General features: G+C 40.0%; 1 protein-coding gene across 1 annotated transcript in view; it reads left to right on the top strand.

Moving 5' to 3' along the window:
* The first annotated feature begins 78 nt into the window (after nucleotides 1–78).
* Nucleotides 79–16,574, top strand: part of trappc8 (trafficking protein particle complex subunit 8) — a 53,538-nt gene continuing 37,042 nt past the window's right edge. The window contains 7 exon segments of the mRNA XM_022213646.2: nucleotides 79–408; nucleotides 2,638–2,847; nucleotides 6,235–6,324; nucleotides 6,764–6,938; nucleotides 7,249–7,402; nucleotides 10,414–10,510; nucleotides 13,112–13,374. Coding sequence (XP_022069338.2) covers nucleotides 252–408; nucleotides 2,638–2,847; nucleotides 6,235–6,324; nucleotides 6,764–6,938; nucleotides 7,249–7,402; nucleotides 10,414–10,510; nucleotides 13,112–13,374 — 1,146 coding nt within the window. The 5' untranslated portion in view covers nucleotides 79–251.

Here is a 16,574-nt window from a genome sequence, read left to right as displayed (position 1 = left end):
TCTCTCTCTCTCAATGACGCTGCTGAAAGGAAGTGACGGACTGTCAGTCTATTGGTCCGTCCAGCCTTCGTGTCAGCTCAGCATCAGCTGAGCGCCTCCGTCTACACACAGGAAGAGGGTTAGCCAATCCAACATGGCTGCTGTCTGCTAATGTAGGCGGAATTGTCTTATGATATGTAATAGTCAGACTTTGTTAATTGTTGATAATTGACTTAGTTCAGTGTGTTAGCTGGTTTTGATGCTGCTCCGACATGGCCCAATGTGTTCAGTCGGTGCAAGAGTTTGTTCAGGACTCATTTGTCCCGATGGTGGCCGTCTTATGCAGTGAAGAAGCAGACAGAATAACTCGTAAGAACAACCTGAATTTTGCTGAGCTGCTGAGGCCTTTCTGCAGATTAACGTCCGAAGGTAGGAGAAACCATTTAGCATCCACCATCAGCCCCGACTGTCACTTTCAGAGCTGTCATGAGCTCCGAGCTTCAGTGAGGTAGCTAGCATCGTTAGCTTAAGATGGAATTGAGTTGACATTAGCTGTGTGCTAGCAGACTATTTGTGCTAGATTGGATCAGCTCTGGTACCTGATAGCCGTAGCGACCAATCCACAACCTGCTGTAACCTGACCCACCAATCACAGCAGAGCGGCCCTCCCACTGCGTCCCTCCACTTGATACAATCTAGCGTTGGCCCTAGCAGACTGGATTGTGACTAAGCAGCTGCACCTTGGTAAAGTCCAGACTTTACATCTGAGAGGCCAAAGTGACATCTGTTCATAACATTGCGAAAATTTGTCTCCAGGATAAATGTTCAGACAGTTAACAGTTATGTTGGTGTTGGATTATCAGACCGAACAAGCAATAGTTAAAGTAGTACCAAGCTAAGTCGCTAATAGGTTTTTGTGTAGTCCACGCATTAACTTAATTAATTTATGTGTATGCTGCAAGTAAAACCTTGCCAGCTGAGAGATGCAAGGCATACCACCTTGCAAGAAGATGTATTGCAGATGTCCATAATTTAATTCTTTCTAGTCAACATGAGTATTTCAGATAACCACAGTGACAGTCTGACTATACACAATTGTCCATACAATACACTGGTTGAGACGAGCTACTAGTATGACTTTAAATACAACCACACTCTTGTAATTATATGTGAGATGTACATATTTGCATTTATCATTGTCAAAATTGTATTCTTGCAGTTAGAAGGATAACTAAACATATGCACAATAACATTCTTAGTGTATGGCCAAGAAATGTAGAATTTTAATTGTACTTGTGAAAACTAAAGGTTTTATATCTACAAATCCATAAGAATTTTCAGTGGCCTTTCACCATTTCATAGAAAAGAAGAAGATGTATTGCAGATGTGCATAATTTAATTCTTTCTAGTCAACATGAGCATTTCAGATAACCACAGTGACAGTCTGACTATCTGCAATTGTTATTTCAGTGAGATCCCCAGTGTTATTCTTAAGGGAAACATTGGACCATTTGCCATTTTCATGTGTAGTGGGGTTTCTGTTTTAGGTTTCAACAACTGCATTTTTGATGATGAGAATTTTCCATATATCTGTGATGAAATGTTGATCATGAAAAAAGTTGAGTTATCCAACATAAGAATACATTCTAGAATCTGTAATACTAGTACAAAAGTTTAGCCAACTGTTTTATGTACTGTTTTAATAAACAAAAAACTCCCCGCTTGCCCCTGCAGGCAGTCTCCTTCAAGCTCAGGTCCTCCACCTGCATATGTGTGGATGCCCAGTATATACATGCATAATCTGACTTTGTACCTGTGCACATTCCAGGGTTGATGGTCAGATCATACATTGTGCAGCCTTATTGTGAGTCCAGTTTGTATCGGAAAATAGTGCACCATGCTGTTGTCATCTCCTCTGCAAAAGTCCACAGCACAAAAGCTGAGATGCTGTTTTGCCTAATTCTATTGTTACTTCCTTACCTTCCTTAACTTAATAGTTTTCCCGTGCACCCAGTCACAATCTCTAAAAGGCGCTTTGTTGTAATATATATGTTTTCTGACTTTGTTATGTGTGGTTTGTTAGTGTGACACATCATAATATCTTTTTTGGTGACCACACTAACCACACAGAAGTTTATGTGTGGGTACTGACTCAACAACTTTTGTGTTGTGAAAAATATTCCAGTCAGTGCACATGAAGCATCTTTTCACCGCCTCTATGCTGTCTTTTGACCACACACAATCTTATTCTTAATCTGTGATAAGAATATATGGTGATAGTGGGGAAAATACATCTATCCATTTTCTATACATTGCAGCAAAAGTCTTTTCAAATCAAGGCAGTCTCGTCATGTTCTTGAGAACGAGTAGCCTCTAACACTTCTTAATAGGAGAAACACAGATAAACATGGGATGGGTGAAGATACAGTAGCATTTCATGATGGATGATGAAAAGAAAGTAAAGAAGTGAATGTAAGCAGACCAGCAGCAGTGAAAACCATATCACAGTGGTTCAAAACCACACTGAGACATGATACTGACAATATTCAATATAATGATATTTTGTGACTGTTTTCTGATACTGTGTGAGTGCAATGCAGTGACTTACTGCCCCAGGTAATGGACTTAACAAAGTGTTCTTTTATTCTATTTTTCCAGGTCATATCAGGGATCCCAACAATCAGGTGCAGGTTGTGAAAAATCTTCGTATCTGTGTCAACAAAGTGGTGACAAGCGAAGGCACAACATCAGCTGCCCTCAACCCCGCCCAGCGCCTTCTGCTCAATGAGGTGGTGTTATCCTGCCAGCCACAAGAGGGTGCTGTGACCAATGCGATGACAACAGGTGACTACGAACTCAACTTCAGTGGTAAGAACTCGAGCTCACACCTCCAGAATAGTCCCATTTTGGCCCCAGTTGCCAAAGTCTGAACTGCTTTAATTCATTATAACCTTGTTAACAAAGACTTAGTCACACAGAACCATTGTGTTGGGAAAGTTGGTAGCAATAGTAGATGGTGTAATAACGTCAGCATTAATTCCATGTTTTAAAGTAGTTGCTGCCCAATTATTTGTGGAAAATTTACTACTGCTTTATCCAATGTAGACACTCATGTTGTGAACCATATGAATGGATTTTCCTGGATATTCCAAAAGATGCTGATGCTTTTAAGTTTTTGTGTATATTTTGCAAATACGTGTCATTAGGCAAAATGACTTTAGCAGAGGAAGTTCTAAGAACATGTTCAGTTGGTGAAAACTCAGTTGTAATTAATCTTGGCATAACCTGGATTACACCAAAAAAATTGAAATGGTGAAAACCAACTGTTTACATAAAAGACACGCATTGAGTATTGTTTATTATATATGTATGGTGTAAATTGTGAGCCATGGTTTCATTCATGGTGTCAATCATTGTATCAAGGACATTTTCTCTTGATATTATAAGCATAAAATACATTTAATTATACATGGATGTGATTGCTTGTGATACCACATTTCATAAAGTGGTACCATAAGCTGACACCTGATACCAAAATGACATCTAGCTGGCCAAGAAACATCAGGGTGGTCCTTGATGTCTCCTGAGTAAGGTTAGGTTTGCTGAGGTCCCATACAAACATTAAGAATAGTAAAGTAGAAACAAGTCTCCATTTAACTAACTTAGAAGGTTTGATTTAGAATTTATCTTTCGGACAATAGAACACAAGGTTACGCTGAGTTGTGAGCCAAGCGTAGACCAAAACTCGTCATCTGTAGCACACCTTGCATTTGCCCTAAAGCTGACTAATACTAGGTAATTCCTCTCTTCCTCTAATTGGTCGCCAGATGGCTGACAGTATTTAGTTTTCCATTACTTTGTCAAAATGTATTATTTGGATTCAGTGAATGTGTCACAGCAACTTTTGAGTTTGGTTTTAGTTTAATTATTGTTTTGACCAAATGATATGTGTGCTACCTAATATAAATTTACAAGGGGTAAGTCAAACTTTATTGGGCTAGTTACCAAACAGTACAAGTCATTTCAAACTGGATGTACTTATAAAAGCTGCTGAAAATTCAATAACATTTTATATATATAGCCCCATTTCACAGCATATGTCATCGCATAGCACTTCACATAGCACATACAAATCCAAATTTTAAACAGAGTAACCCGACAATTCCAAAATTTTGTTTGGATGGCCTATCAACAGCATTTGACCACAATGGAAAGGAACAAAAAGGACAAAAAGAGAGACTGAGAGAAATAGTGAGACAGTTTTTGTAGTGTATTGTTGAGTTTTCTTGCGTGCAAATTTCTAGCCAACATATTAGAGATGAGATGCACCATAAAGACTACAGTTGCAATCCAGATTCCCACTCTGTGGTTTGTACAAGGCTAGCAAATTGTTGACAATACTCTTATTACTGCCAAAGCCAATATCAGAAGTATCCTTTGAAGGCAAGAGAAAAAATATAGGAAGAAGATTAAATATTACCATATCTACAAACTATGCAGCTTTCTATTCTTGATCAAAATATACCAAGAAGTTGATTTGAACACTCATAGAAAAAAAATGCATCAGTCAATGAAATCTGTTTCGCAGTACAACAGAGGTAGAACCTCAGTGCCAGAAATGCAAGGCGTACTGTATATTTAACAAGAAGAACACCATCTCAACAATCAGATGTGGTGGTGGGTCTGTCCTGAGGTTGAAGTGTTTTGCTGCTGTTAGAATGGGAAAATTTTACTGCGTTATTGGTATCGTGGATTCTAGATCTGCACCTTCTGCCTGGAATATGTTGCAGAAGAACTGGAAATTTACGGAGTTAATTTCATTGAGTGCCTTTAAATCTAAACTGCAAGTTCTTGAGGCTTCCACAACATGCGCTTGTTTTTTTAATAACTTTCTTATAAGTATATTTATTGATAGATTTTTTTTAAATATTTTATTATTATGTATATTATGTTCGCATTTTAACTGTTTAATTTTATAACTGTGCTTTGTACTTGCTGCTGCCAATCTTGGCCAGGACTCCCTTGAAAAAGAGATTGTTAATCTCAGTGGGATCTCTCTTGGTTAAATAAAGATTAAATAAAAATAAATAGATCCCATTTTTTTGAAGAATGTGATTTCCCTCATTGCAAAAATTGACGCTAAAATGTCTTCCTAGTTATGGGGTTGGATAATTTGATTTTCAACTGTGTGCACTAAGTGAGTTGTTCATGTCAATTTTGATAATGCATATATCCAGTCCTGACAGATACGTACCACTGAATTGGCAACAGAAAGAAGCGAACTGTGATGAATACCAATTTAATCTTGAATCACTGTTCTCGTACTGAAACTGAAAATGACGAAGTTAGCATTTTCATTAGTTATACTTTAATTAATGTTCCTGTCAAATTTGATTGTAAGAGAACTAATTGCCCGCTGCCTGTGAAATCAGAAATATTTTTTTCCTTCATCTCTAAATTATTTTTTTTGGAGGGAAATGGGATGTTGCTAACACAAGCCCTTGCTTTCTGCTTCTACCTATCAGATGACTCTCTTAAAGCTAACCTCCCTTGGTACAGTGTCTGGAGAGATACACTGTTAGAAATCAACACATCCGAGTACTACACAGGTATCAGTGACTCCTAGCTTATGTATAGATAGCTGTAGACATTTAAGCGCTGTCACACTTACCCTGCTTCTTACACCCAATCCCCAGTGTCTTCATGGTGTCTTTCTGGTGGGTACTTTTTGGGCATACTGAAAATGACAGAAGTATGAAATATGAGTTATTTTGAGTTTGATGCCGGATGTATAAACACTGAATAAACCAAAAACCATACATGCATCATTTTCTACACAGAAACCGGTATTTGTGAAGGAAGAATGTGTGCTGAGAATTTGTACACTGCACATATATTCAGGCCATGTTTGTATAGCTGTGAGTAAACATATATTCATCAAGTTAATTTTATTAATTTAATGTAAATGCTTAGGAGAAAGGACTGTTATGATTATTTTTCATTTACATTTGGATTATCATATCCCTGGGAAAATGTTTTCAAACCAGTTTCAGCTTTGAAGCTGTTTGTAAAGTAGCCCTGATCACCTTTTTGATGTTTACTCGTTATGGTTGAGGTTTGCAACTATTGTACATGTGATAAATGATTAGTATGGGCACTACAAATCTCCACAGTAATGTGTATGGTAATGCTGTTGTGGTGCTCACTGATTGTTGTTTGTTGGATGAAACTCTGTATCTTATTTTGTCTTTGTAGCTACCACTCCCTGGTTTGAAACCTACAGGGAAAACTTCTTGCAGTCAATGCCTGCTGCTGACCATGAGTTCCTCAATCACTACCTTGCCTGTATCCTTTTGAAAGCTTACAAATCTGACTACAGGTCTACACAAAGTCAGCATGCTGTGGTCAGATTAAGCAATTTCCTAGTTCAGTAGTGTGATATGGCTAACGTGTCAGATACTGTTAAAAAGCAACAATTAATGTGTCCTATTTAATAACTTAGGCACAAACTGTACTTTTTTTTAAGTTTTAGCAAGATCTGAAAACCCCACAGTAGGGGAAGATAATGTGAAATTTAAAGAGGTTTTAAGACAGTGAAATTGTGAATGTGGGCACCTCCTGCACCTTCTTATACTTTGCCTTTTCTGCTTCTATTTCATCTTTCTTTTCTGTTTCTTGTTTTTATTTATAGCATTAGCAGGTTTTTCATTCTCGTAAGTACCACAATTTGTTTGATAGGCCCACACAGTTTATAATTCCATCCTTGACGTTCTGGTTCCGACAGGCCTGCTGGTGGTGTCCTCCACTGAGGCGGTACCTGTGGAGCAATTCCTCAAGCTTTCCCAGGAACAGCACAGAATTCAGCACAGTGGAGAATACACTAACCCCAAGTGGTTTATCCCAAACACACTCAAGTACTATGTTTTACTACATGACACAAGCGAAGGAGATGAACAGAGGTACTGAAAAAAGCTTGACTGTGTCCAGTTGCTCGTGAAATCATTAACCCCATTAATCTGCAAGACCTTCTCATTATGTGAATAAGATTTATTGAAAACGTACAATGAAAGCCTTGTAAACAGCAAAAAAAACTGTAATAATGCATGTGTGTCTGATTTCTCTGAGACTTTCTAATCAATTTTTGCCCACTTCGGAGGCAATAATGTCAAATATTGACAAACAGAACTATAGAACATGCTGTGTTATTAGTGAGGTTCTAGTAAGATTCAGCAGTTTTGTGTTTCTTCAGTGTCCCTTCTTTGTCTCCAGGGCAGATGCAGTTTATGAGGATATGAAACAGAGGTATGGTCCGCAGGGCTGCTATCTGTTGAAAATGAACTCACGTACCTTCTCAGCTGAAAAAGATGAACAGATTCCCGATCCTTGGAGTCAATACCTGCACAAGAATATTCTGCGTAACCAGGTAAGCAAAGTAACTTTATCCAAATGCACCAGAATACCACTGTCCAGTGATGTCAGCTATAGCAGCAACTTTTCAACAAAGTTTCAATTTTGATTGAAGAACAGGCAGCACCAGTGATGAGCCAGAAAGTCAACTTGGCCTGATAATGTGCTTCTTGTTTGCTGAATGCTGTTATTTTTGTGTCCTGCACAATTTTGTGTTGGACATCCATCCATTATCTATTGTTGAAGAAATTTCACTCTTAGTCATTCCAAGTTTGCTGTAGTAGGGTGTTTATTGGTATTCCAGTGTATGGTGGGCAGAGCATTATCAGAGTCCACAATTTATAAGGATGGTCAGAGGGTAGGGAGGAAGCCATATGTAAATACAAGGGCGAATAGTGGTTCATTTATCTATTGGTGCTAACAGTACCAGAGGATAAGACAACAAGGAACAGAAGGTACCTGAATCAAGAGATCTGGCAGACAATTGCAAATAGCAAAATGTGACAAAAAAAGGTAAGGTGGGGTGGGGGGTCCTGACACACTGTAACAAATAACAAAAGATAAAAGAATTGTGGATAACTGTGGGAAATAGAATGAAGAAGTGACACGTGGCACTAGAAGGTATCTATAGCAAAAGATGTGCTATTGTCTTCATCACTATACACCCCTTAATCCTCTGTAGGGTTGCAATATCCCAGCTGACTTGGGGCAAAAGCATGGGACTTCCTGGACAGGACAGATGCCAGTCTATCATAGGGCAACACAGAGAGGCAGTCAAACAAATACAATCACATTCACATCTATGAATTATTTGGTATCACCAATTAACCTCAGCATGCTTTTGAACTGGGCTACACAGTGGAGTGGTGGTTAGGACTATCGCCTTGCAGCTAGAACATCCCTGGTTTGCATCCCGACCTTCCTGGAATCTTTCTGCATTAAGTTTGCATGTTGTCTCTGTGCATGCGTGGGTTTTCTCCAGGTACTCTGGCTTCCTCCTACAGTCCAAAAACATGCTGAGGTTAATTGGTAACACTAAATTGTCTGTAGCTATGAATGCAAGTGTGAGTCTTCGTCTCTATATTTAGCCCTGTGATAAACTAGTGACCTGTTTAAGTTGTCCCTCGCCCTAAGTGAACTGGGATAGACTAGATAGACTGCAACTCTAATGAGGAGTAAGTGGTGGATGGATGGATGTTTGAATGTTTTTGAACTGTGGGAGGAAGCTGGAGTACCCACTGAGAAACCCACAGCAGGAGTAAGAGCATGCAAGTGCCATGCAGAAAGACCCCAAGCCGGGATGCAAGTCCAAGACCTTCTACCTGTGAGATGACAGTGCTAAGCACTGTAGCACCATGTCACCCTGTGTTTAAGAAGTTTTGTGTAATTATAATTGTTGGCAAGAGATACATCTTCTAGTACTACACAGAGCCCAAAGTCGATAGCTAGACTCTTCTCCTCTATGGTTCCTGGGTGGTGGAACAAGTTGCCAAACTGTTTTCAATCTGCAGTATCCCTCTCAGTTTTAAAGGAAAGACTAAAGAACCAGCTCTTTATTCAACACCTTTGCACTTGACAGACTGCAGAAAGCCAAAAAAAAAGTAAAAATAAATCCTGTTACCTCCCTTACCTATTAGTCAGTTCAATTCATTTTTATTTATAAAATACCAATTGCGCATGTACGTGTTTGTGTGTGTGTGTGTATGGGTGGGGGCTATAGGTGTATTATGTTGTCTGTGCTGTTTTTAATGGTGTTGTTGGCCCTCTGACTACTTTTACTGAAATGCCCAACCAGGGATGGGAGTTGAAAATTAGCTCGATGCTGTACACTCTATATGTAAAACATCAGATGTGTTCTATGGTAATCGCATGGTCCCTGATCAAATAAATAAATAAATAAATACAGTTCAGATTGTCTCAAGACACTTTACGGAACCCAAAACAGTGGCCAAAAAAACCTCCCTTTTAACAGAAAGAAACCTTGAGTAGAACCCAGCTCATATGGGGAGGACCCATCTGCCTGTTGGCCGGTGGGTTGAGAGGTACAAAGTCAGAAGAGGTGGAGGGTAACGGACAGGAGAAGAGGGGGAGTGGGGGACGAGGAAACACATAACACACATTGGCATACATGCAGGATAAATGTTACATAGATGATACATACAAAGTGATGCATATTGAAGACGTGCTGAGTGAATTACACAACACTGAAACTGAGTCATAGTTTTACTATCATGGTGTAAGGCTCTGGCATTAATTATACTACATATATAGTTGGTAAGTAAAATTCAAACAGTATGTACTGTAGATGAGCGTGTCAAGTACAGTAAGGACGATGTAGAGTAGAAAGGTGGAAATGAGCAGCTGGAAGCAGTGGACTGGAGGAAGGTCAGCAGCAGCATCCCCCAGTGGACATGGTGGAGACTAAGTCAGTTGGTGGGACAGCAATCACAGATCTGAAGCATCAGCTCTGGGACCAGGGACACTTGGAGAAAAGACACAGGAGGACACAAAGTGAATGCAATGCGATAATGGTGTATATATATATATATATATATATATATAGTAAATACATAGGTAATTAGAGAAGGGCTCAGTGCATCGAGAGAGGTCTCCCAGCAGGCCTATAGCAGCATAACTTAGGGGCATAGCTAAGGGACATCGAAGAACAAGCCTTTTGTGTCCCATACATGTGGACTCCAACTCGCCTCCTCCGGTCACACTTAAACTTGTTTTATGTTTCTTATCCAGGTAGTTTTCCCCTGACTAGATCCTCATTTGTGTTGTATCTACTCTCAAATGTATGTCACTTTGTGTCAAAGCATCTGCTAAATGAAACCGCAGAATTGTAGAACATGAACAAAGCAGAACATTATTCTTTTTCCCCAAAGTCTTGACATACAATTGTGTTTTCAGCTGTGAGCAAAAGTACACTCAGCTTAGCCTGGTCACAGAAGAACACATTCTTCAGTCTGATGATTATCAATGCCGTAATTGTGCCTTCTGTTAACACAGTCACTTTTATTGCAGGATACGTTTGATGATCAAGCTCCTACTGTGAATAGTGCTCCTGTTGAGAACAATGTCAGTGCGGCTGATGTGGACTGTGATTACTCCACAGAGAAAGGTCAGTCAGTTCAAATGGTCCAACCTTTATAAACCCTTGTTGTTTTTAGTCCTCTCAGCTGCTCATTGCTGGAGGGTTTGTTACTCAACTGTTAACTTTACAACACTTTAAATTTTTGTGTTTGCTGCTATGGATGGGTATTATAATGGTTTAATGGTACTACTACTATTACTGATACTGCAGACTACATATTATTATATGGTAGTCTTGTCGGTGCTATTTGTGATTTTTGAGATCGTCATTAACTACTCCCCTAAAGAGTTCATGATGTTGTGCATAGTAACAGAATAATCCTTTGTCATTGAAAGATATAAACAGGCATCACTTATGTGTTTTCATTTTTGGTTCAGGAGATACGACACAAAATGCATAATTTGGTTATGGTGTTAAGTTTAATGGCCACAATGGCTGCTGCAATGCGTTTGATGACTCCATTCTTGAAAATATTTAACGCCCTAAACAGTACAACTGTTTGGAGTGTCATGTCATGTTGAGCTTGACCCCTTTTTGAGAAACTGTGCATGCTGTAGTTGTTGGTGTTGTTTTTGATGTACAGTGCCTTGCGAAAGTATTTGGCCCCCTTGAACTTTTCAACCTTTCGCCACATTTCAGGCTTCAAACATAAAGATATAAAATTTTAATTTTTTGTCAAGAATCAACAACAATTCGGACACAATCGTGAAGTGGAATGAAATTTATTGGATATTTTATACTTTTTTAACAAATAAAAAACTGAAAAGTGGGGCGTGCAATATTATTCGGCTCCTTTCAGTGCAGCAAACTCACTCCAGAAGTTCAGTGAGGATCTCTGAATGATCCAATGTTGTCCTAAATGACTGATGATGATAAATAGAATCCACCTGTGTGTAATCAAGTCTCTGTATAAATGCACCTGTCTGTGATAGTCTCAGGGTTCTGTTTAAAGTGCAGAGAGCATCATGAAGACCAAGGAACACACCAGGCAGGTCTGAGATACTGTTGTCGAGAAGTTTAAAGCCGGATTTGGATACAAAAAGATTTCCCAAGCTTTAAACATCGCAAGGAGCACTGTGCAAGCAATCATATTGAAATGGAAGGAGTATCAGACCACTGCAAATCTACCAAGACCCGGCCGTCCCTCTAAACTTTCACCTCGAACAAGGAGAAGACTGATCAGAGATGCAGCCAAGAGGCCCATGATCACTCTGGATGAACTGCAGAGATCTACAGCTGAGGTGGGAGAGTCTGTCCATAGGACAACAATCAGTCGTACGCTGCACAAATCTGGCCTTTATGGAAGAGTGGCAAGAAGAAAGCCATTTCTCAAAGATATCCATAAAAAGTCTGGTTTGAAGTTTGCCACAAGCCACCTGGGAGACACACCAAACATGTGGAAGAAGGTGCTCTGGTCAGATGAAACCAAAATCGAACTTTTTGGCCACAATGCAAAACGATATGTTTGGCGTAAAAGCAACACAGCTCATCACCCTGAACACACCATCCCCACTGTCAAACATGGTGGTGGCAGCCTCATGGTTTGGGCCTGCTTTTCTTCAGCAGGGACAGGGAAGATGGTTAAAATTGATGGGAAGATGAATAGAGCCAAATACAGGAGCATTCTGGAAGAAAACCTGTTGGAGTCTGCAAAAGACCTGAGACTGGGACGGAGATTTATCTTCCAACAGGACAATGATCCAAAACATAAAGCCAAATCAACAATGGAATTGTTCACAAATAAACGTATCCAGGTGTTAGAATGGCCAAGTCAAAGTCCAGACCTGAATCCAATCGAGAATCTGTGGGCAGAGCTGAAGACTGCTGTTCACAAACGCTGTCCATCCAACCTCACTGAGCTCGAGCTGTTTTTTGCAAGGAAGAATGGGCAAGAATTTCAGTCTCTCGATGTGCAAAACTGATGCATACCCCAAGCGACTTGCAGCTGTAATTGCAGCAAAAGGTGGCGCTACAAAGTATTAATGCAAGGGGGCCGAATAATATTGCACGCCCCACTTTTCAGGTTTTTATTTGTTAAAAAAGTTTAAAATATCCAATAAATTTCGTTCCACTTCACGATTGTATCCCACTTGTTGTTGATTGTTGACAAAAAATTAGAATTTTTTATCTTTGTTTGAAGCCTGAAATGTGGCGAAAGGTTGAAAAGTTCAAGGGGGCCGAATACTTTCACAAGGCACTGTACCTCCCAATTTCACAATTTGTTTTTGTTACTCGTTAATGCAATTCCTTACTATATGGAGCCATGCTACATTAGATACAGCCCACATTGAAACTAAGAAAGCTGTGGTGTTTGCTGCTTCCTATGTAACCCTGTGCATGCAAGTATCCCTAATTTTCAGTTACATCCTTTATTCACTTTAATTGCTGTGGTCACAGATATACTTACTGTTTTTTCATTCATATTGTACTTTGAGCCCAGTATCAAAAACCTTACACTTGAACTCAAAAGTAATACAATTACAGTAAGATGATACAATTTTGAATTATTTAGCATATTTGTAATATTGCATAGTGGTATACTCAGTTTTGTTGTACACTGTATATAGTATACAGTATGCTGTATTTTGTGCTGTTTTTGAGCTTAGATTTTGCACTATTTCCTATCAGATGGAGTGTCTGGTAGCCTGGAAAATCACGCCCTCCTGCTGGACACAGCCAACAGCTCAGGGAGCTTGCACACCCTCAGTGCTGTGAACACTGACCTGAAGAAAGGCGCTAGAGATCCAGATGTCTTGGTGGTGGGAGCAGGGAGCCACGGGGCATGTCTCACCCTGAACGACCATGATCACATCAGACAGTTTGTCCAAGAATTCACCTTCAGAGGACTGCTGCCACACTTGGAGAAAAACATCAGACAGCTGAATGACCAGGTACAACCCCAAATCTTGACCTCCAACATATTTTAGCCATTTCTAATTCTGACAGATGAGATAAGGAATCAGTGATCAAATACTTAGTGTGGGTGACCCACAGACATAGACAACAGATAAAATAAATGAAAACAATACCTACAGAAAAAATTAATAGGTATGAATCTTGCTTCAATAAACTGAAAATCCTGTCTGAATATTCAGAGATGAGGCATTGATTCAACAGTGTAGTCACTGTTTGTGGTGCATTGTACAGAGAAGTGTTTCTTGTATTCTCTAGCCAGTCTCTTCTCCTCTGTTGTTCCCAAATGGTGGAACAAACTACCAAACTCTGTGCGTTCTGCTGAGTCCCTCTGCTGAGACAATTGAAGACTCAGTTGCTCAGAGAACACCTAGGCACTTAATCTGACTCTACCTTAGGGGTAGAATAAGTCAGATGGTCCAAAACCCAGCACTTATTTAACGCTGACAAAGTTGAACTCCCCCCCCCCCCCCCAAAAAAAAAGGGGGGGGGATTCTTATGCAACTTGATGGCAATACCTTTGACCAATCAAACTTGAAGCACTTTTACACTTACTACAGGTTTTTCCTTACGTCTGGATTCTTGCTTGTGTTGTACGTCGCTTTTGACAAAAGCGTCTGCTAAATGAAATTGTAGAATTGTATTCAGCCCACTGCTATATATGTAACTGAGTGAACAAAACAATATAAATATCTCTCAATATAATGCAGTACAGTGGTCCCTTGCCATATCGCGGTTCAGTTCTCGCAGTCTCACTATATTGGGGATTTTTAAACTACTTGTGGTATCGTGTATGTTTCACTATATCACAGAATTTTGCAGTGCAGATGTTTTTTCTCTATTTATTATTGTGGTGAGCTGCACTGAAAGGTGGCGCTGGAGAGCAGATATCTGCTTTTTATGCACTATGTAACTGCCAGACGCTTTTATTTTGACACAAAATCTCTGTAAAAAAAGTGGGAGGAAGTCATCAAACATACTACACTTCACACTCACTTCTTGACAACGTAGCACTTAAACTGATTAGGCTGACTAAACCACAAAAATACAAAAAAAACCCACAAACACTAATAGCACTAGAACACTAAAATAAACCACAGTAATGACATTTAAACCCACAACCCCCCGAACTCCCATGGCGCTTTGCGGCACCACAGCGACCAGCTCTGCTAGCATTTCCTAGCCTAAAAAAATAGAAAACAATGTAAAAAAAATAATTCATATGGTGTAGTGGCATTCAGCATCTGGCCTTGTCCATTTCACACAGATGTCTGATCACTGCATAGTGTTGCTCTGCGGAGATGTGCAGTATGTGGGGAGGGTTTATAAATAGACCCTCCAGAAAAAACGCGAACAAAAATCTTTGACTATGCGGGCTAAAATCCTTGATTATGCGAATAAATATGCGGGCTTTTTATGCCATTTTATGTGGGGAAATTGCGGAAAGTTGCAAAGTATGTGAATAGTTGTGAAATATGCAAAAATATGCGCGATTCACCTGCCGTCTGGCTGCGGAGGGATGTGTCCTCTAATCAGACACTGGGACTGTTGCGGGGTTACTGGACTGACAGCCTGTGCTTTGGGAGGGGGAGAAGCTCACAGCAGCACCTGCTGCTTGTTGAGGACAGTAGCTGCAGAATGATCCGAGTTTTCCTGTCAGTCTCCAAAACGGCATAAAAAGTCGTTAGATTTGTGGCTAGTCGCTTTAGACAAAAAAAGTCGCTAGGATGCTTTGGAAAGTCGCTAGATTTAGCGAGAAAGTCGCTAAGTTGGCAACACTGGCACCACCCTCCGCATCAGCTCGTGCTTCTAGTGTGTGTGTGAATGCGCAAACTGATGACGTCAGGCCGGGCGTCACATAAAAACTCGCTCACAACTCCATTTATATTGGTTATAGTTTTCTCATTTTATGCGGAAATTGTGAAATCAAGCAGGACCCGCATATTTCTCTTTTTTTCGTGGAAATGTGAGATTCTTGCGGGAATTATGCGCTGTTTTGCGGGATTATGCGGCCTTTTGGGAAACAATTGACCCCCGCATAATCAGCGGCATTTTGGTGATTAATGCGGGAATTCATGCGATCGCATAATCGCGTTTTTCTGGAGGGTCTATTTAAAGCCTTAAAATGTGTATCAATAGGAAAAGCACTCACAGAGTGCAGCACTCCGAGAAATGGTAAATGGTTGTATTTATATAGCGCTTTTATCCAGAGCGCTTTACATGATACATCACATTCATCCATTCACACACACATTCACACACTGATGGCTGGAGCTGCCATGCAAGGCGCTAACCACGACCCCCCAGGAGCAATTAGGGGTTAGGTGTCTTGCTCAGGGACACCTCAACATGAGCACAACGGACCGGGGGATCGAACCGCAACCCTCCGGTTGTGAGACAGCCACTCTACCCACTGTTCATTCTCTGACCTGGCGCTGAACACAGGCATGTGTTCAGGGCTCCAGACTAACTTTTTTTCCTAGGAGCGCAGTGGCCCCTAACTTAAAATTTTGGAAGCGCAACCAGAAAATTTAGGGGTGCACACCCAAATCGACTTGCAAAGTAAATATTCACATTCCCTTTCATTTTCACTGTATTACTGATAAATACTTGTACAATAAATACAGAAACTATGTTTTCAATTCACATTTTATTGTGCAGCAGTTGACACAACATACCAAGAAAAGCATTCTAGGGCTGCAACTAACGATGATTTTAATAATCGATTAATCGACCGATTATTTTTTCGATTAATCGATGAATCGGATAAAAAAAAAACATTTTTAATTTCCGCCTCTTTATTCAGAAATAGAAGATTTGGAATGACAGAAAAAATAAGATCATTATAGTGATGCCTTCATCTTCAACCATCAGAGGCCTCACGTCAGTGACGTTCATGTTGAGGATGCTCTCAGTGAGACAGCTGCTTGCTGTGGTGTATATGATGTCTTTCTCATCATAAAGCCTATCAATGCAATTCATCCTGCCTCACTCCAACACAGACCAGTGTCTTCACTCAGATGTCAGAAAATTAAAACTTGACTCTTAATCTTGAAATTATTACCACTATAGTGTGCAAGTTACGTTTATTTGTAATGCATATTCAAACCCTGCTTTAGCTGATGAAAGTGAAATAAAACGTATCTCTCACACACGCCCTATCTCTGTCATTAATCAG

Source organism: Acanthochromis polyacanthus, chromosome 4 (genome assembly GCF_021347895.1).
Source record: "Acanthochromis polyacanthus isolate Apoly-LR-REF ecotype Palm Island chromosome 4, KAUST_Apoly_ChrSc, whole genome shotgun sequence".
Taxonomy (NCBI): Eukaryota; Metazoa; Chordata; class Actinopteri; family Pomacentridae; genus Acanthochromis; species Acanthochromis polyacanthus.
This window is presented reverse-complemented; position numbering and strand designations above follow the sequence as displayed.